Source organism: Leptonychotes weddellii, chromosome 4 (genome assembly GCF_054177405.1).
Source record: "Leptonychotes weddellii isolate Sample4059 chromosome 4, ASM5417740v2, whole genome shotgun sequence".
Taxonomy (NCBI): domain Eukaryota; kingdom Metazoa; phylum Chordata; class Mammalia; order Carnivora; family Phocidae; genus Leptonychotes; species Leptonychotes weddellii.
Window position 1 is genome coordinate 33,854,291 of NC_138372.1, and position 20,799 is coordinate 33,875,089.

Consider the following 20,799-nt stretch of genomic DNA (forward strand, 5'->3'; position numbering starts at 1 on the left):
AAAAAAACCCCCAAACGCAAAACACCAATGGAGACCCAAGTGGAGCTTGGCTGATACAGAGAGGGGAAGGGACTCCCTCTCCCCTTACCACCCCCCACAACCCTGCAGATGCCCAAGCAGCAGGCTTCACTTTTTCAGGCTAGATGCTGCAGTTCTTAAGGCAGATTCTTCACCATCTGTTAGTTCTTGCTTTCAAAAGGAGAAAGGAGTCTATACAAATAGGGATCAAAGCAGATTTTTGTTTTCTTAGGAACTGAAGGTATGGCGGGGGAGGGGGGAACCTTTAATCACAGACACTGGGAGAAAAAGGAAATGTTTTATTTAGATAAATTAAAATAGCTGTATTACTGATATGAAGTAAGCAAAGCTCAAGTCATAGAGACCTTGAATTCACTCTCCAAACAGAACCAAAATTGCTTATACATTACCAAAATAGCTCCACTAAAGCAAAGTAGATTTACATTTCTTAATATGAGAAAACAACAAGGTAGGTTAGGTTCGTATAACAAACAATACACACTCTATATAAAGTCTCAGGAATACCCAAATATGTTCCGGTTTGGATATGAAAGAAGGGACCACATCTAGCTGGTGTTGGTAAGTAAGCCAATGAGGTGTGTAGCAAACAAAAGCTGTCACTAAAAACAACTCAACAGCAGGCCATTATGAGTATGAGCCCATCAGAGTCAAAGTCTTCAACTGTGACCGCAAGACCAGCAGTGGGAAGTGGGGGCAACGGAGTTGCGTCCAGCAAAGCAACATAAAGTGAGGAAACACCACTGGCAAGAAAAGTAGCCAGCAGCAGGTGAAGGGTGTACTGTCCTAGGTGCCAGGTCCCTCTCTGCCCTTAAGAGGACATTACCCTTATCCCTAAGCCAGGTTCTCTATTCCTTTGATTCTTCTCTTCCTAGAACACCTTTTTGGTCCTCTGATTTATAGGGAGGCTCTTGAAGTAAACATTATCCCAGACAGTACAGGCAAAAGAAAAGAAGGACCGAGAAGCTGTGCTTTGGGTCACTTAAGAAAGCCTCAGCAGAAGCTGCCAGGGTGAAAAGGTGAAAGTATTTGAAACAAACACCAAAACCCAATCTTCCTCTCAGAGCTGAGATAGGAGGCAAGGAGGCTTGAGTACAGCTCAAAAGTCACAGGTTGGGGAAGTTCAGACAACTTCCAAATAAAACTCCCAAATAAACACTGAAGAATAGGCTCATCAAACTCTTAAGCCAATGAATCTCCTCAACCTGATGCCCTCGTTCTGCCTGGAAGCTAGGGCAGCAGCGCGGCAAGGGTAGTCAGTCTGAGAGTGTGGCCAGAAGACCTCTGCCTGATGTGACAGCAAGTGGTACGGTCCAGCTAGCTCCAGGATGATGCGAACCAGCTGAGCTCGAGGTGGGACAAACAGGTGAGAAACTGAAAAACAAAACTGCCTTCTCCAGGTGTAGCTATCTAATACAAAAGAAAAGTACAGACAACAAAGACTTAAGCGGTCCTCAGAGTATCTGCCTATGAATTAAGAATTTGAAACTAAAATGGACAAGCTACATTACCCTCAAGTATATTTCATATAAATCAGTTCTCAAAAAAATACCTTCCAGGTACAGACATACTATTTATGGTACAGTATATACAAATATAGCAGTATAGTTCAATTTATTGCTAGAATTTTATTTGGTTGTTACAAAATCTATAAGGGTATATATATTTAAAAAGGGGGGGGGTGCAAGGAAGGCAGCCAGAAGAAAAAGAGTGGTCTTCAAGTTACCTAAAGTGCCAGGCTAACTTTATGCTATATTTTAACCTTTCCAAGAAAGAGAAATAGCTCAGGTAGGCAAAAAAATGTTTTTTTTTTTTTAAAAAAAGAGAAGCACAAGCCAAATGAGGTAAGCAGACACATTCATGGGAAAAGACTTCATCTTGCTTTAACTAAATGTTAATACTTTCAGAAAAAAAATCAAAGTTAGCCAACACTAAACTGAACACTACATAAAGAAAAAAACTAGCCCTTAAATGTTTAAAGGTGCTCGATGGCATCCCTGCGTAACAGGGGAACTTGGATGAAGTGAAAAGGAAACGAGCTCTACTAAAGTCTGTGCCATGAAAGCTCTAGTTTCTCCCTGACTTGGCCTATATATAGAACAGTTAAGTTCCACGACATTCTTCCTTTCGTGTTGCCCAAAGCCTGCGTCTAAGAACAGCACAGCACACACACAGGTGACACAGACGTGTGATTCCTTCCGGTCTGGGGACCTTTCGTACCAGGCCTACGGAAGTATTTAAAGGGAAGAGTAGTACACTTGCTTGTTAAGAGATTTGAAAAACCTTGCTGCCATCGTGTGATGCCCCCCTGCTCCAGGCCTACTTGATATGGTTCGGCATCCTCTGGACACAATGCCTCTAGCTACTTCTGAGCTGACACCTGTAAGGGAACCTGATGTGATTTCATGTGCTGCATTTCACAACCCCTTTGGCTTTAGCCCACAGAGGAACATACTACGTTCTTCTTGGTAGGCCTCCAGGTAAAACGTCAAGGAGTTTCCTGGTCACAATGAGGGGCAAAGCTATGCCCTAAAGCCCCTCCTGGGTAGCCGGGCGGAGACAGTGAGCTGAGGAGCGCAGCCCTGCCATTCAGAATGGAGCCTGCACCAGAGGCGGCCGCCAGAGAGGTTTGAGTGGGCGGGTGGGGGAAGATAATCGAGCTCACTCAGTGGGGAAAATGTAGCTCCCCAATGCATAACTGTTTATGCTCATAAACCCTGAAATAGGATTAAAAGTGAAAAAACCCCCAACAAGGCTTCTCTGGTTCACAGGTTGGGATCAGCTGAGGCGACAGGAACAGCCAGAATCTTACTTTTCTGAGCCAGGAGGCAGCACTGTCCTTACAGGGTCACCTCCCCAAATCTATTCCTCCAGCCTCCAAGGCAAACCCCACAGCAGCACCTGAAGGAGGTGCCTTAAGGAGACATGGACACAGCTTCAGCTGTTACCAACATTAGCGATTTTTAATAACAAGTCATTTGTTCACAGCCTGTTTCAAACCATTCTTCCGACTTCCCACAAAATATGCACAATTCTTTCTTTCATTTTAAATATTTACAAACAGAAAAGGTCTAGCTTTTAAAAGAAAGACATTTTCTGAGTCTGTATAAAGTGCAGCTAATTTAAGGCAAATTTATGTGAAATATAAAAGGTGGCTTATTCTCTCTATATACACACTTTCCAGTTTTAAAAGATAAGGTTTCCTTCCCTAAAAAAAAAAAGGAAAGAGAAAAAAAAAGAGGGCTTGACTTTTTTCCTGGCAATTTTGAAATTAAGATCTTACTGGTTGTAGGAAATCATAGATTTCTAAATATCATATAGGTAACATGGCCTTCTTTTTTAAAAAAATAACTTTTCTTTATAGCTTTTTCAAACAAGTTAAAAGGTGGCAATGTGTCTGCTACAGTAGTTTGGAGGACTGGAGGATCGATGGGCTGTTTGTGTTAGGTGAGTAGATATTAGGTAGTCCTGGGTATATACCCATTTCTAAAATATGCCTGATGAGGCTAGACACCTAAAGCTACCCTTAGCTCCAGGAAAGAGTATCTTCCATCGCCATCAGAATCAAATGCTCTCAAAGTCTCTAGTTCTGGCACAGCAGAACCTAAGGAGTTCCAGATTTCCTGGTAGGTCAGTTTCCCATCCATGTCCTGGCCAGTCTTGTGGAATAAATCCTGAAGATCTGTTAAAAAGGAATTACAAAAAAATGAGTATGTCTATAGATATAGCTACATTTACTCAACAGTTTAAAAAGGAGCCTCAGCTGAATGCAAAGTACTAAAAGCTATTTTGCGGACTCTGTTTCCAAAAGGTAAGGCTTACTATCTCACTAAATCAGAAAGACCAATTCTTGACCCTTTAAGAATGAGAGGAACACTGGCACTATCCTTCCAAAACAGAAGCAGCGACAGATGATCACAGAGAAATGAATGGGCTGGCATTCTCTCTGTCCAAGGCTTTCCTTTTAGATTTACCAGATTCTATTCTTATGTTGAATGGGTAAAAAGGACTGGAGAGGCCTTAAGAGCTAATGACAGGAGCTGAGCCCGTAAAACAGACTGTTAGTCAGAGTTACCGCATCACCCAGCAATTCCACTCCTAGGTATATACTCAAAAGAAATGAAAGCATATCCCCACACCAACACTTGTACATGAATGTTCATAGCGGCATTATTCCTAATAGCCAAAAAGCAGAAACAATCCAAATGTCCACCAACTGATGAATGGATAAAATGTAGTATATCCATACAATGGAATATTATTTGGCCATATAATGGAACGAAATACCGCTACATGCTACAACATGGATGAACCCTGAAAACATTACGCTAAGTGAAAGAAGCATGTTGAAAGAAGCATGGATATGAGGCCATGGATCATATGATTCCATTTATATGAAATACCCAGAACAGGCAAATCCAAAGATTTTGGTTGAACGATTAGAGGTTGCCAGGGGCTGTGGGCATGGGGGAATAGGAAGTGACTATTTAATGGGTACAGGATTTCTTTCCAGGATGATAAAAAAATGTTCTGGAATTAGATGGTGGTGAGGGTTGTACAACATGTGACTATACTACAAACCACTTAATTATACATTTTAAAAAGGTGAATATTATGGTATGTTAATTTTATCTCAATTAAAAAAAAAGCAAAGGACTACAGATCTCTTCGAAGTGATATTACAGTATATATGAAGCATCAGGCACCTGTGTGCTCTTTCTCTCTCTCCCAGCTAAGAGAGAGAGTAGTATCACCCATTGATCTGTAGCTTCTTTTCAATTTCGAAGGTAGTATTTGAGCCAAAAGGATTGGACAGTTTCTATCAACAGTCTCTTCTGGTATTTTCTCAAAGGCCCATAATAAAAAGGACTGATTACTTACATAATGTTTTAAAAGGACTTGATTGTGTCCCCACAGAATGACTTAATAGATTTTGTCTCTAATACCAGAAGACAGTCAGAGGCTTCTGTTTCTTTAGAAGTCTTCCTAAATCCTTTTCCTCTCTTCATTTAGTCAACCCCACACCTAGATTCTATAGGCCTCCTGCTGTTTGGTACTTAGGAAGAATGGAAATGGCCTGAAGGGACAGAAAGCAGTTGCAATACAAGGTCAATCAAGGAGTTTTGAGCTTTTGAAGAAGGCCCTACCTTCAGTCCTGAGACAGATCCAGTGAAGCAGCTAGAGAATCTCAAAAGCTCTGAAAGCCAGGAAAAGCAGGTGGGATGCTTGTTCTCAATGCCTGCCACCAAGTGGCTAGCTGGAAAATGTTTTTTGTGTGTATAGTGCATGAGCTTATAAAATTGTTGTAGTATTCAAATAAAAATCTTATTGCTGCTTTGGGTCATTTCAAAAGTATAGTCATCCAAAGTACATAAGGCCTATGTTAGAGACTGAAGTACAAATGTTAAGATGGCTATTTCTTAATCTGCTCTAACAGTCTTTCCTCCATTCATTCTCAATTTTTGATGTAATAAATGGCAAGTGGGAGAAGGCACTTGTATTGCCAATCAACAATTTAACACTCTCCTGTTTCCCCAGAAAATAGAAAGAAAAAAAAAACTGGGGTGGGACGCCTGGGTGGCTCAGTCGGTTAAGCGTCTGCCTTCGGCTCAGGTCATGATCCCAGGGTCCTGGGATCAAGTCCCACATCGGGCTCCCTGCTCCGCGGGGAGCCTGCTTCTCCCTCTGCCTCTGTCTCTCTGTCTCTCATGAATAAATAAATAAAATCTTTAAAAAAAAAAAAAGAAAAGAAAAACTGGGGATAAGGGGAAAAAGTAATTGCAATTATATGGCAATATAATTTAAGTCTTCTATGTTTTAAGCATTAATTATAGACCGTAGATAACTCATTCACTTAACAAATATTCACCTGTACCAGGCACTATGCTAGGGGCTGGGAGTAAAGTTAATTTTCTATCTTCCCAGGAAATTACAACAGAGTGACATGTGCTAAACGGGCAAATATATAATATTGTAAGACAGCAAACACAGGAAGCATCTAATCCAGTCCTAGGAGATAAGAAATTGTTTCCTGGGGGAGCAGTATCTAAGTTAAGGTGGAGAGCCAGACAAAGGTAGGTGGGTGGGAATGGGTGATTTTACAGGCAGTTATCCAATGCAAGATCAGGTGACTCTAAACATCACAATGAAGAACAGCATATACGCTGCTGGAAGCAAGGCGAACATGTTTTACTGGGAATCATCTCCTTCCTACTAATGTTTATCTTGTTGATTTTCAGCCAAAGGACCCCTCCTCATTTTTGGAAGGCCTTAGCAAATAGGGTCAACTTCCATTTTGCTAATCTCATGGTATTGTGGTTGCTTACTTGCCTTCTCCACTAAACCGTCACATCCTTGAGGAAAGTGAGATCGTATCTTACACTGTATTTTTACTGCTTAGCACTGGGTCTAATTAGGCACTCACTCAATGAATGAAGGCTCTATAGTGCACTGGTTAAGAGTGCAAACTTTGGTGTCAGATTGCCTTGGTGTAAATTCTGCCTCAGTCCATTATTTGCTGTGTGGACTTAGGCAGTTTCCCTATCGAGAAAATGGGTATAACACATAAATATTTATGTTCCCAGGACTGTTAACAGGATTATATGATGTAATGCATAGCATATCAAGTACCTGGCTCACAGGAAGTGCTCAATGTTAGATAGGATTCTTTTTCTTGTAAGTTAAAAAAATTACAAAATTTGAGCTTTGAACATTTTCCCTATTACTCCATGGTATAAAAATTTACCTTTGATGCTAGAAATTCCTGGTAGGGCAATAGGTCTCAGCTGCACAGCTTTCTCAGTTTGATCTCCACGAGACTGTGGAAATTTTGGCAATGCCGACGGCTTTGATGTGAAACTCTGTATTTGCTCTGTAACAAACACATACTGTTGTAGTAGTATCAAATGCGACACCAAATTAAACCAGTACTGAAGGTCACTTTTTAGGGCAATTGCATATGTACTTAATTTAAGAGAAATAGTTCAGAATTAAGTAGCACAGTGACTACCCGAAGTTAAAGGCATGGACTGAGATATGTTGTGTAGGCAAGTGAAGATCAATCAGTATCATATAACATTAGGGTTTAAGTTGTGGGAAGCCCAGGGGCAGCTCTTATAGTACAAGTCAGCATTATATAGGTTTAGATGCTAAGAGTTTAAGCTGCAAGTAGGAACAGCATTGGATATTTGATATCCTAGGAGCCATACTATAAGCCTGACCTGGGGTATGTGCCACCAGATCAGCTGGTGCTGAAAGAGGGCTTTCATACAATTATGCAGCATGATGTTAGGACAAAGCCTCCCACTGTAGTCTGCCCCCATCCGAAAGAGAGTAAGAGAGGTTGTAATGCTTTCCCCCAAATGAAAAAATATTTGTGGGGAGTAGGGGTCAAAGCCAACCCAGTCCAGTGCTTTGGTTACATCCTTGTGGCATCTGCTAATATTGATTAGGTATGTCCCTACCTAGAGCCAAGGGCTTTTCCAAATCAATGATCCTATCTATCATTATTTGTTAATGGTTTTTCAGAAGGACTAGTATTTATTTTTAAGTAAATTTTATGCACTTAGAGTAATGAAAAGACTCCGTAAACAACATTTAGGGCTGGTTTAATATACACTATGACAGTTACATTTTTGCCTATAATTGGATGCAGACAGCATGGAGAAGTCTATTTCAAGCTAAACATTACCCATTCTTTCCTTAATAGTCTGGAATACAAATCATGTACAAAATGGGTTTTTTCTAAATGAAACCAAAGTGTATCAGCTTCATCTCGATGCACTCAGGCATCATTCCCTCAGTTTGATCGGTCTTGCTGGAACACCTTTCCCCACTCCCTGTGTGGGAGGCAGGCTAGGCTGCCCAAGCCTGCGTGAAATATTCAGAAGCCAGCCCTGAGTATCTCACCTTTGTTAGTGGTGTCTGGAGGCCTGTTGCTCTCAGGTTTGTTTGTGAGAGCACTGATCAGCTGCAGTTTTTCTCTTAGCTTGGATACTTGAGAATCTGAACTATCTTCTTTCTGCCCAAAACAAAGATCACAGAAGGCTTAAGGTGGAAGTAAGACCTTATCTGATTCCTCATTATATTCCCAGAGCCTATTTAGCATGTAGGGCTTGACTTCCAGTAGGTTCCCTATTAAAAGTAATAAAAGAATGAATCAACAAATACTACAGAAATACCTTTGGTACTCAGAGTTGATAAGGGCCTAGCGGGATTTGAGGCTAGATCATTAAGGGAACATTATGCAACAGATGACCTGATTCACTGTGAACATTTGGTTGATGGGGGAAGGTATGCATGTGTCAGCAGTAAAGGAAATGTACCCTTGCTCAGGTGCCCATGCAACACCAATTTCCTAAATGAGTAGATATTATTTTCTAGGAACTATTTCACACTAAATAATTTTCCTGATATCGTACTTCACCTTGTGACTAGACAAATTTAGGGAGTGTTACACTCTTATCACCTTTAAAAAAAAAAAAAAAAAAAGCAACCAACCTTGGCTTTTCCTTCTCTCCCCACTATGGTGAGGATTCAACTGGTGGCAGGAACTGCTGGGAACACACAGAAGGAACTGCAAAATTCCTAATTCATTAACTTACTTATATCTTTTTAAAAGTTTCTTCTCTATGCCCTTTCTCATTCCCAGGATGATCCAGAGTGGCACATAAAAAATACATTTAATTGTAAAAAAAAGAGAAGTCTGATTTCTATGAGGCTTAGGCTTTTCTAACTGCTTAGCCTAGTGTGAAAGGTCCTAATCCTATGTTCAATGACAGCACCAACTTATTACATGGTTCTTTTATTCAGTTATTTCCCTCTGATCTTTATTTCTACTCTTATAGTTACCATACAGAAGATTGCTCTTGGTTTATTATGGAGCTAATATATGGACACAGGTGACTAAAGCTAGGTACTAAATACTTGAATTTACAAAGAAATTAGGGAGAAATTATATCCAGTTAGGATGCTTAGGACAAAGGGACCAACACACTGGGATGACAGTTTAAAACACAAAGGGTCTGAAAACAAAACCAGGAAATTTAGGCAAAAAATGTGCATGAGCTGCATTTGATTCTGAGGTTTACAATTAAAATCTGGACTGTTGCTGAAATCACTAAGAATCTCCAGCAGTAACCACCTGTTACGTTTTGTGTTCAACATGTATATCTGGATCTTTGGTTTTTCTTGTCATTCCCCAGGTGGGTTTTATTTATTTATTTATTTTTTCAAAAGCAGTTAGAAAACTCAACAAAAGCCTAGCTCACAAAGCATTAAAATCTTAATATAGCTAGGGGCGCCTGGGTGGCTCAGTTGGTTGGGCGACTGCCTTCGGCTCAGGTCATGACCCTGGAGTCCCTGGATCGAGTCCCGCATCGGGCTCCCTGCTCGGCGAGGAGCCTGCTTCTCCTTCTAACCCTCCCCCCTCTCATGTACTCTCTCTCTCTCTCTCATTCTTGCTCTCTCAAATAAATAAATAATAAATCTTAAAAAAAAAAAATCTTAATATAGCTAGACTATATGAAATAGTTAGGGAAGAACGAATACAGATGGAAAGTATTACATCGAAAACTGCCTGTACTATGTATGGTTCATTTCCAAGTGCATTTCCTCTGAACCTCATATCCTTGAGCTCCTCACACACAATGGGCATCTCAGATGGTATTTTAGCCACTCAGCCACAATCTTCTGGGCTTTTACTTTATCTTAGCCCAGATCTTATAATATTAACACTCTAATCACAGAGAATGTTGCAAATAAACTTTCTTTCCTGGGATATCAAAGCATATCACAGATTGTCCTACCTTGACAATTTGTCAGGGAAGAACTTAAAAAAACAGGGGAAGAGACAAGGTGAAAGGAACAGGCTGGGGCTTAAATGGACTACATATGTACTGAGACTGCAATCTAAAAATAAATGCTGATTAGTCACCAGTTTTCGATGATCTCCGCCTCTGTTCTCTGTCATAAGTACAGATAACTTATTGTCTTAGCTTAAAAGTCATTTCCTGGGATGCCTGGCTGGCTCACTTAAGCATCTGCCTTGGGCTCAGGTCATGATCCCAGGGTCCTGGGATGGAGTCCCACATCGGGTTCCTTGCTCAGCAGGGAACCTGCTTCTCCCTCCCCCTGCTTCTGCATGCTCTTTCTCTAAGACAAATAAATAAAAAATCTTAAAAAAAAAATTCATTTCCTTAGGGAAGCTTTCCTGATCTCTGCTAACATCCTCATCGTACCTTATATTTTTCCTTTGTAGCACTTATCATCCTTGTGCTTAATTATCTGTTCAATTACGTATTAATGATTTTCTGACTTTGAGCTCCACCGGCATAAGGGTCACATGTCTGTCCTGCTCACTGTGGTCACCCCAAGTCCTTGCACAAGGTAGATGCCTGATAAAGTACTCCCTTATTCACTAATATACTAATTTACTAATCACTTTGTCCTGAAGTTGCAACAAATGGAGACTAAAGTGCTCCTTTTGAGAAAGAAACAGTAGCTCATAAGCACAAATATGCTGTTGTGGTTTGTTTTGTTTTTAAGTAATCTCTACTCTCAACTTGGGGCTTGGACTCACAACCCCGAGACTGAGAGCCTCATGCTCTAACGACTGAGCTGGACAGGTGCCCTTCAAAAGCATAAAGATGCTAATGCATTATTTTTACCTCAAAATAAGCCCCCCTTATTTATCTTTATGCTTTGGGTTTTTAATGTATCTGTTCTGTTTGTCACTTGACGCAAGGACTCTCTTTTCAGAGTGGTGGCTCTATCATCCATCTTAAAGGGTAAAAACAACAAGATTAAAGGCAAACATTAAAACTTAAACATCGGGACGCCTGGGTGGCTTAGCCGGTTAAGCGTCTGCCTTTGGCTCAGGTCATGATCCCAGGGTCCTGGGATTGAGCCCTGCATTGGGCTCCCTGCTCAGTGGGGAGCCTGCTTCTCCCTCTCCCACTCCCCCTGCTTGCGTTCCTTTTCTCGCTGTCTCTCTCTGTCAAATAAATAAATAAATAAATAAATATTTGATTAAAAAAATAATAAAACTTAAACATCTTAACACTTTTAAAACAAACTGGTCAAACTTCTTTAAAGGCTCTCAGAGCACTTTCAACAGAAATTCCAGTAGGAGAATGAGAGGAGAGGGAAAGGTTGCTGAGATACAAAGCTGCAACTGGGGCTTCACAAACCTTAAAACTTCTGAAGCATGAACAGTGAGAAGACTTATACCCAGAAGCATGCTAGGTAGGATGCTGCTGGAAGACACAGCAGGACAGATGGTACTACTAACAATTTCCTCTTCTGGAGGAAAAGAAAGTGGAGAGGAGAGGGACAGTATGGGGAGTTTGCGGCAGAAAGTTTTCACTATAAGACTTGAAAACCTTCAAGGCCTACTACTCATCAAATCACCCCAAATTCCTAGCCCCTACTTAGCTGAGTTCAAAAGGGCTTTTTAAAATAAGGCTCCTTTAATCTTCACAGCTTTGTAGTAAATTACACACCCTTGTAAAGCAGGAAGGGGAACAGGTCTTCTGATCTGTCACCCTCCAAGCCACGTCAAGCAAGCTGCCAAGGCTCCACTGTGGCAGAGCCTGTTCAAACCCTGATGTGCGGGGGCCGGAGTTCAACTTTACTTGTGGGCTTGTTTCTAGCTCTGCTGCTTACGTCAATTTATGGTATAATTTCCTGTTTTAGGTCTGCATTTCTTTACATATGCCTGTGTCTTCGTTGTATGAAATCTTTAAGGGTGGGGCTTGTAGCTATTAAAAAATAACCCCCAGGGATCTCAGCACAACGTCTATATGAAGGGGATTAAAAAGCACACATTTTATTGACAATAACATGAAAACCAGTAAAACACATGGTCTGCCAGCATCAATGACTTAGGTCACTCAGTATTCTCATGTAAAATGGCAGGATGGACTCAATGATCTCTCAAGTTGAGGAGCTGGTCTAGTCTGGTCTGTTTTAAATGGCTTTCCTGCGTTATATGCAAAAGGTTCACCCGAACGTGCAAACCAAGCAGCATAAATTTGAAAGTCAAGTTCAGACTTAAAGAAATGGCAAAAGATTCTTCAGTCATTGTCACTGTCAATGCTCCCACCCTTAACAACTTAAAAAAGAGCAAGAAGACCTCCCCTGGAAATATGTGCCAGAGCTTCCCTACCAGACAATGGCTTGGGGTGAGGCCCTGGCAAGCAACCAACTCCTCTACACAGCAACCCCCCCCGCCACTTCCAGATCGGGGCTAACTCTGCCTGTGCCACTCACATCACTAAGCTAGTGTGAAGCATGGTACGAATGCATAGCCTCTCAAATATGCCAAGGGACTGGATCTGAAAAATCTGTGGAGTGTCATCCATGTACAGACAAAACACACTGCAACACAGAACATACCACAAAAGATCCAAAAAGGCTTACCATGCTGAGGGACAGGTTCGCTTGCTTTTCTACCTTGCTCACAGCAACCAGATCTGTTTCTATCAAGTTGACTCTCTGGGTAAGGTTACTGACCGTCTCATTCATCCCCTCGAGTTTAAGATCATTCTGTCTCTGGTACCCCACTAGGGCACTGTTTACCTCCTCTAAAGAGTTGTGAAGGTACAGGATATCCTGGAGTGGAAATAAATCAAATTGTAGAATCCAGCTAAAGACATACACGAGACAAGCAGGCCAGCAGCACTAAACAACTTACTATGTCACGTTACTGAAGTAAACTCCTTTTCCTGGTTTAGACCATTGATTGTCTGTCTTGGGTTTGTCCCTCCACTCTAAATTGCTCCGAGTTCACTCCCTCTGGAATTGTTTGACCTCAGCTAGACAAGAGGGGAAAGGGGACTACCTACATGATTCACTCTCTGGTCCCAGAAAGCTGAGAGCTTGGGAATTGATTTCCCAATGTTTACCTCACCTGCTGGCAGGAAAGCTTGCTGGGTTATTAACTGAAACGCCTATTAACCTAATTTGTCAGAACAAAACTACCTTAGGAACAATACCAATTACTGAATTGGCTCATGTAGCAAAACCATAACAAGTAGTGCATTATTTAGTACAAGATTCAATTATTTTTATTGACATTCTCCAGTACTGATTGCTACTTAAAAAGGAATGATGACTATAGGTTTTAGAGGGCATTAAACTCAGGACAGGAATTCTTCTTAGTGAAGATTTCCTTTATTTTCTTTAATGTGATTCTGAACTCAATAGCCTTTTCCCTCCTCTTGTCTTTAGAAAATCTTGACTTCCAGGGATATGCTTTCCAACATTTTAGAAATGTTAAACTTGCCCAGATTGCTATTTTTCATAAACAGTTTCAGGGTAATTTGGCTATTCTATGTCTTCCAAGACGTGAAAAGGAATTTACTCCACTGATTGACATGCAGGGAAAAAAAGCAGAGTGCCAAAGAAGAACCAGGATGGCATCTTGGATTCCTAAGATAGCAACACACATTGCTGTCTGCTCAGCTCTCAGGCAGGCAAATATATGCATGGGATGAGGCATGACAACACTGAGCCCAACTATTCAGGTGGCCTCCAGAGTCCACTGTGGGCACAGGGAGTAAAGCCAGAGACAGAAAGTACCTGTTTCAAATTCTCACTATGGGTTTTATTGTCAAATTCTGATGTAGCCGAAGGTGATGGAATGATCTGGTTGCTTCCACTGGTCTCTTTCAAGAAGTGCCGATTCTGTTAACAGAAATGGAGGTTAGTAAAGGCAACAACTAGTTACCAGGTCTACTTAACCATCTGGGATGGTCCTAGAACATTCTAGCTTCCCAGAGGGGGCATTCACAGATTAATCAACAATTACTTCCCAGGAGCCTACAGTGTGACCAGTCTTGTGCTAGGCCCCAAGGGCACCAGGTACTCTTGGGGATGCCAGCCTGAAGCATGGACTGGACCAGCAGCACCCAGACTCATCAGGGAACTGAGATCCTCCCAGTCTGTTTCTCATCTCTGAATGGAATGAACTCCCCAGAAACCAGTCCTGCTCTTCTCCATTACCTGTACTCCCAGAGAAACTACAGAATCACTATCACTCCCAGGGGCCAACTCAGTCTGGACCTGGCTAGTGTCATCACTTCCCCAGGACTAAAGAGGTTTGTGCACTCAGAGTAGCCAGTCATGTAACCACTAGCCTTGGGCACTGAGTACAACAACCAAGCATGCACATTATTCATTTTTCCAGTTTTAACAGCACATGCCAAGATTTATGTCTGAAGGTTACCCTTCCCTTCCCATCCCCTTCCCACCACTCAAGTCTCTCTTTGCAGAAAATGAACACATTTATATATACACTTTTTCCCTCTAGTGGAAAAACTTTGCATGGCTTAGTCTTTCAGAGCTCATATCTATGACTTAGTATAAAATGTGCCAGTGGAGAGGATTACCACTGGCAACCATGGAAGTTTAAAAGAGGCAGATTTAATTACAACAGATTGCAATTAGGGAAAATAAATGGTTTTCCCTGAATTTTGAAATCCTAGACAATTATCAACCCTGCTTTTAGAAGAAACAAAAGGCAACAATAAAGAAAATAGAAAGGTGGGAGAAAAAAACCCCATGGTTCTCTAAAGCATGAATTTTTGACTTAGGGAACATGTATTTTGGAAAATATTTATTACTTTGAGAAAATGCTCAAGATATTAACATAAGAGTAATGAAAGAATTGAGTTTATTATTATGGATCCCACAGTTACTCAGCAACAGAGGTGGAACTGGAATCCAGAGTGTCTGAACACCAGCTCAACAACTGTTCCTCCGGGTCAGCCCCATTAAATACCAGTGAGGAGTACTTGTTCTGAAGAAATGAAAAACCATCTCCTTCTAGAGCTCTAATATAGCCCTGGTCTCCTTGGTACAAACTGCCCAGTTTAAACCCGAAACTCCGAAGCTGGAAAACAGCATGTGGGATAGACCTAGAAATTAGTGGAAAAGCTGGGGAACTTTTGTGTGCCTTGAACAGTCCTAATTTCATGTACACATAACTCATCTCCCCAGCAAGATGGCGAGGGCTATGCCATCCTTTTCTCCCTTCGTAAATCTTTCATGGAGCAGACTACTCACTAGGTGATTGATTAAGGCCTCGGAATGACTGTAGACCACTTACACCCACACAACACGGAGAGACATTTGAAGACAATTCCTGAGCACTGCAGGCGTTTGCTTCTGTCTCACTTATCTGCTGCTGCGTAACAAATCATTCCCAAACTTTGTGGTTTAAAACAATTTATTATTCCCATGATTCTGTGGGTTGACTGGGCTCAGCGGGTATGGGGGTATTCTTCTGTTTCACATGGTGCAGGCTGAAATCTTTTTCTCTCTCACACTTTCATACACACACATGCGCACGTGCACTCACGACTGCATTCAACTGGGAATCTGGCTGGAGCCGGAACATCCCAGATGGCCTTTCATTTCTAGAGTCCTCTTCACTTGGCCTCTCACCATTTCATAGTCTGGGAGCTCCATCCAAATTCCCGACCCACATAACAGTGAGAAGTAATAACGTGTTGTTTTAAGCCACTAAGTTTAGGGTGATTTGTTATGTAGCAATCAATACCTGTGACACTTCCCTTTCCTTCTCCATTTTCCTTCCTACCCATTCCACCCAGGACTGCATCTTACTGTCATTTCCCCCAGTATGCTTGCAAAAGACTCAGCTTTTAATTTTATCCTCCTTAACTGCGTAATTTACAGATTACATCTTTTAAAAAGGTGCATAGTAAGGTCAGTTCAGATGAAAGGGAAGATGGCATCACTCCTATTACACAGAAGAGGGTAGGCAGAATGCTGACTTCCCGCAGCATTTGTAGATTTCCTTACCATGTCACTCTGCAGTGACTCAATGGTTTTCTTGTGTTCATCGATAGTCTTCTGTATTGCCTCCACAGCAAGATGGACGCTGTTTAAAGTGTTGCCAATGGTAGCTACACTCTGAACAGAAACATGTTGTAAGACCAGCGTCTTTTCCTTTTTAAAATTTCTAATAGCGTTACTAAGATATAACTGATACACAATGAACCACACATATTCAAAATGTATAGGTGGTAAGTTCTGACATATACACCTGGGAAACTATTGGCATGATCGAGATAATGAACATCCACCACCCCAAGTTTCCTTAGACCCCTTTGTGATTCTTCCCTCCCCCACCCCCAGGCAGCCACTGATCCACTACATATCAGTTTGCATGCTCTAGAATTTTGTATAAATAGGACCAGTGAATGAGTATGTGGGGTTTTTTGGTTTTGTTTTTCTGGTATGGCTTCTTTCACTCAGCTTCACCTTTTAAGATTTATCCATACTGTAGCCACTGAGCTTGTTGCTGAGAAGCATTCCATCATATGGATACAACACAGTTTAACTACTCACCTGTTGATGGACATTTAGGTTGTTTTCACTATTTGACTATTACAAATAAAGCTGCTGTCAACATTCATGTGCAAGTCTTTATGTGGGCATACGTTTTTATTTCCCTTCATTGTACGCTTTTTCATCATAATGCCTAGGTGGTGAATGGCTGATCATATGGTAGATACATGCTTAACTTTTTAAAAAAGCTGCCAAGATGTGCTCTAAATTGTTATACCACTTTATATTCCTACCGGCAGTGTAGGAGAATTCCAGTTCCTTCATATCCTCATCAATACTGCTACCCTCAGTCTTTTTCATTTTAGCCATTCTTTTAGGAATGCAGTGGCTATCACTGTGATTTTATTTTACATTAAACACTGACCTAATGAAGCTCAGTGTTTTTAATTATTTCAAGTCTCTTCAAACTGAATTTCATGTAGCTTATGCAGACACAATTAACAGGAAACTACACGTTTATGTTTATATACAGCTGACCCTTCAACAACACAGTTGTTCAATTTATATTGAAAATCTACATGTAACTTCTAACTCCCCCAAAACTTAACCACTAATAGCCTGTTGACCAGAAGCCTACCGATAGCATAAACAGTTAACACATATTTTCTATACTGTATGTATTATACACTATATTCTTACCATAAAGTAAGCTAAAGAAAATGTTAAGGACATCATAAGAGAAAGTACATTTACGGCATTGTACAGTATTTACAAAAAAAAAAAAAAATTCCACATAAGTGGACTGCATAGTTCTAGGGTCACCTGTATATATAAAATTATATATATATAACAAATAATTTTCCCAATTTAAAGGACTTTTCCTAGATAAAAACCAAGTCTTTTTCTTAAAAAACAAAAACTAGTTCATAAATCTGGGACCCACAGATAAAGGTCTCCCACAAACTGCCCTTACGAAGCCCTGTGGTAGGTGGCAGAAGGCCACAGCTAACCCTGTAGACTGCTACTGTGTCAGGAGCAAATGATGACTTCTGAATGACAGTGGGTGGAACCCTTTTTGGCTTTGGGAAACCCACTGTTGCAGAGACGAAGGAAAAATTCCATTTGGCAGCATTTGTTCCTTTTTGCTTTAGAATCCCAGTAGCAACTGCTGAGTGGAATGAGATGCGAGTCTTCTTTAGGCTTAAGGAGCCCAAGTGGACTGGGACTTGGGAAATATGGTTCAGAAACCACCATTTTAAAAAGGCCTGTCCTAAGGGAATATCCAAAAGAGCGTTACTATTTGGTGGGTGTTGTCCTCTTATTAAGATATATTGACAGTTTTATACTTTTATTTTTTTCAAGATTTTTATTTTTTTATTTGAGAGAGAGAGAGACAGAGGATGAAAAGGGGGAGGGGCAGAAGGAGAAGCAGGCTCCCCGCTGAGCAGGGAGCCTGACACAGGACTCAATCCCAGGACCCTGGGATCATGACCTGAGCTGAAGGTAAAACACTTAACTGACTGAGTCACCCAGGCGCCCCAGTTTTATAGTAAATACATTAGTTTTTTTTAACCAAGGTTGTTTTTATTATACTGACAGCCAAGAACCCAAAAGACCAAGAGATGACATTTTCAAAATTAAAAAAAATCATGAGATATACTGAAGTCAGGTATTTGACTAACCAAACCATGACCCTCTACTTCAAAATGGAGCCACTTGTATTAAAAGTAGTATCTGATATTATAAGAGCACAGATTTCCAAAGAGAAAACACACTGGGTAAGTCTCTAAGCTGGGGTGTGTTCTATGTGAGCTCTGTTGTTACAGAAGCTATGGACATTCAAAGACATCTACTGTTAGACGATCCTCCCTTGCTGGATGTATGAGCCCATTAGGATGCAAGATAGTAAGCTCTTGTTTAAGATTTTTTTTTTTTTTTTTTTTTTTTTAAGGAAGCAGCTGACAGAGCCATGTGAATTCTAGAGCAAAACCCTGAAACTAGTATTCTCACTCACAGCAAAGTGCCTGGCACAAACTGGAGGAAGCTCCACAAATGTTTATTGAATTAATGCAATAAACCAATGTCATTTTCTAATGCAAGACTGCCAGAGTTGCTTCTGAATTAAAGACCACAGAGGCCTACCTTTTTTCCATTTGACTCCTGGGAAAAATGGCAAGAATTCGCCTCATCACATTTCTCTCCCCACCTTCCCCCATCCTCCCCTTTTAAGTTGTGAGCAGATGACCATCTTGGATAAGTAGCAAACCGCGGAGACTGAGCACACACAGGTGGTATGGTTACAAAATAGCAAGTTCTGTTTCTGCAAGTGGCAGATGACTTTTCCACTCCTTTGTGGAAACAATTTATATGTTTATAAAGCCTGGCATATAGTCAAATCAAACTTCTTATACACTAACTTTGAAAAGTCAAAAATCTTAGATTCGACACCCATTCTTTAGGGTTCCCTGAAGCTCCAGAATCCCTTCTTCCATTTCCTGCTGCAGGGTCTGATTTACTTGTGTTCCAACTAGGTACCCTTTTTTCCTTCCTACCCCTATCCACTCTCCCCATCCAGCTCTACAGATTGCTGCATATTATTCAGCTGGTTGGTTACTCCCTTCTGCTCTGGGCCTGAATCCTAGGGATCAAGTAAATGGGAATTCCAAATTGTTTTTTGCCTAGGCCCTAGAGTTTAGGGCACATAAGAGTGAATTGCTTAGAGGAATTTATACTCCCAGCAAGAGTGTTTTGAAAGTTACCTTTGCTCCACATCCTTGCCAACACTTATCATATCCTAAACTTCGAATTTTTGCATTTTCCCCAATTATTATTATTTTTAAAAACCTCTTTCTCAACCGAAAAAAGTAGCAATTTAGAGCAACTTTCTTCTACAGTTGGTCTGCTTTCATGAAGACACTGTGGATGATGAATTGAGAATACAAGCGATGAGAAGCAAACCCACGTATGTTAACCTTTAAGAGCCCCAGAAGAGCAATCTCGGGATTCAGAGAGCCAAATAAAAAAGTGTAAATCCATAAACTCACCTGTTGCAAATTAGAGGCCCAACTAACCAAACCAAAACAGAGAGGTTCTGAACTGTTTAGAACACAGTGATATACTCTATTAATGCCCTCTTGGAGTAGCTGATTTCAAATGCTATGCTTTCAAAGAAAACTTGTTAGAAGCAATAGCAATAGGTTAATCCCAGTGCCCACATGTAGCACTTACCTTCTGAAGTCCCTCTACAGTGGCAGGCAGACTAATTAAGTCTGCAGCTGACTTAACGTTGGCTTTGAGGTGGTTTACTGCAGAAGTCAACAGAGATATCTGAAAGGAAGAGAGTAACAATGAAAAGAAAATTTGGAGAATGAATGCTTCCTGCACAGACTCTGTAACCGAGGATAATATCAAGGCGCCCTTGGCTTTTATGTGTTTCTGGGACCCAGGCATTATACGCTGTCTGCTCACAAGAGTAGAGGAACTACAATACATTGGATAGAATTGAGATCTGGAAGGCAGCAGTAATACCCCTTCCTTCCCTGCCCTCCCTTTTTAAAAAAATAAAGATTTATTTATTTATTTGAGGGAAAGGGAGAGAAGAGAGGAGAGGGGGTAGAGGACGAGGGAGAGAGAAACCCAAGCAGATTCCATGCTGAGCACGGAGCCCGATGCAGGGCTCGATCTCAGGGTCCTGAGATCACGACCTGAGCTGAAACCAAGAATTGGAAACTTAATCAACCGTGCCCAGGCACCTGTCTCCCTGCCCAATTTAAACACTAGTGCCAAAGAGGGAAAGGCAAGTATTATTCTTTACCCTACTCCTGGCAGCTACAAGATCCAAAATCTTAAGTTACCGAAAAGTTGCAGTGATTACAACACAATCCCTCAACAACTGGACAGGGAGAAAGCTAATGATCAAGGACCCCTGAAAGATTTCATTTTGGTAAAAAATAACATCTTGGTTATTTACTGAACTTTTGTTCCTGACCAAGTGGGAACATACATTATAAAGCAAAAGCCCATCATCACAAAATACAGTCTACAGGAACTTGGACAACACTTTAAACTACTTGGGGATTCAGTTTTGGTTTAACAATGTGATTAATATTTCAAACTCAACAGCTCAACCAAAGTACTACTCTGTACCTGAAGGGGCTCAATATATACCCACTGACGTGCTGACTGATACAGTACATGTATTAAAATAGGAACTGAAAAAAAATAAAATGTGTCTTCCCTTCTGCTATGTAGGGGTAGAATTCTAAATAGCTGGACTTCTCTCTTGAATGAGGACTGGGGGAACTTGTACAATACATAATTTCAGGCAGCTGAGATCATATTCTAACACCTTTGTAGTGTGGCTCAAAACATTCTTAAAAGATTCTTAGTTCCAAACTGATTTCCTGCCCCCAAAGTCTAGGATGAGGACACAGATCTACTGATAGCAAT

General features: G+C 41.0%; 1 protein-coding gene across 3 annotated transcripts in view; it reads right to left on the reverse strand.

Moving 5' to 3' along the window:
* Positions 1-302: 302 nt before the first annotated feature.
* Positions 303-20,799, reverse strand: part of EFCAB14 (EF-hand calcium binding domain 14) — a 38,512-nt gene continuing 18,015 nt past the window's right edge. Inside the window, exons 4-11 of one of the 3 annotated variants that reach the window (XM_006737437.3) lie at positions 19,579-19,677; positions 15,862-15,972; positions 13,618-13,722; positions 12,457-12,648; positions 10,731-10,815; positions 7,945-8,058; positions 6,782-6,907; positions 303-3,718 (exon numbers count right to left, since the gene is read on the reverse strand). In XM_006737437.3, the coding sequence (XP_006737500.1) occupies positions 3,543-3,718; positions 6,782-6,907; positions 7,945-8,058; positions 10,731-10,815; positions 12,457-12,648; positions 13,618-13,722; positions 15,862-15,972; positions 19,579-19,677 (1,008 nt within the window). In that variant the 3' untranslated portion in view covers positions 303-3,542. The remainder of the gene's footprint in view (positions 3,719-6,781; positions 6,908-7,944; positions 8,059-10,730; positions 10,816-12,456; positions 12,649-13,617; positions 13,723-15,861; positions 15,973-19,578; positions 19,678-20,799) is intronic. The other 2 variants (XM_031032524.2, XM_031032525.2) reach the window with 2 other exon arrangements.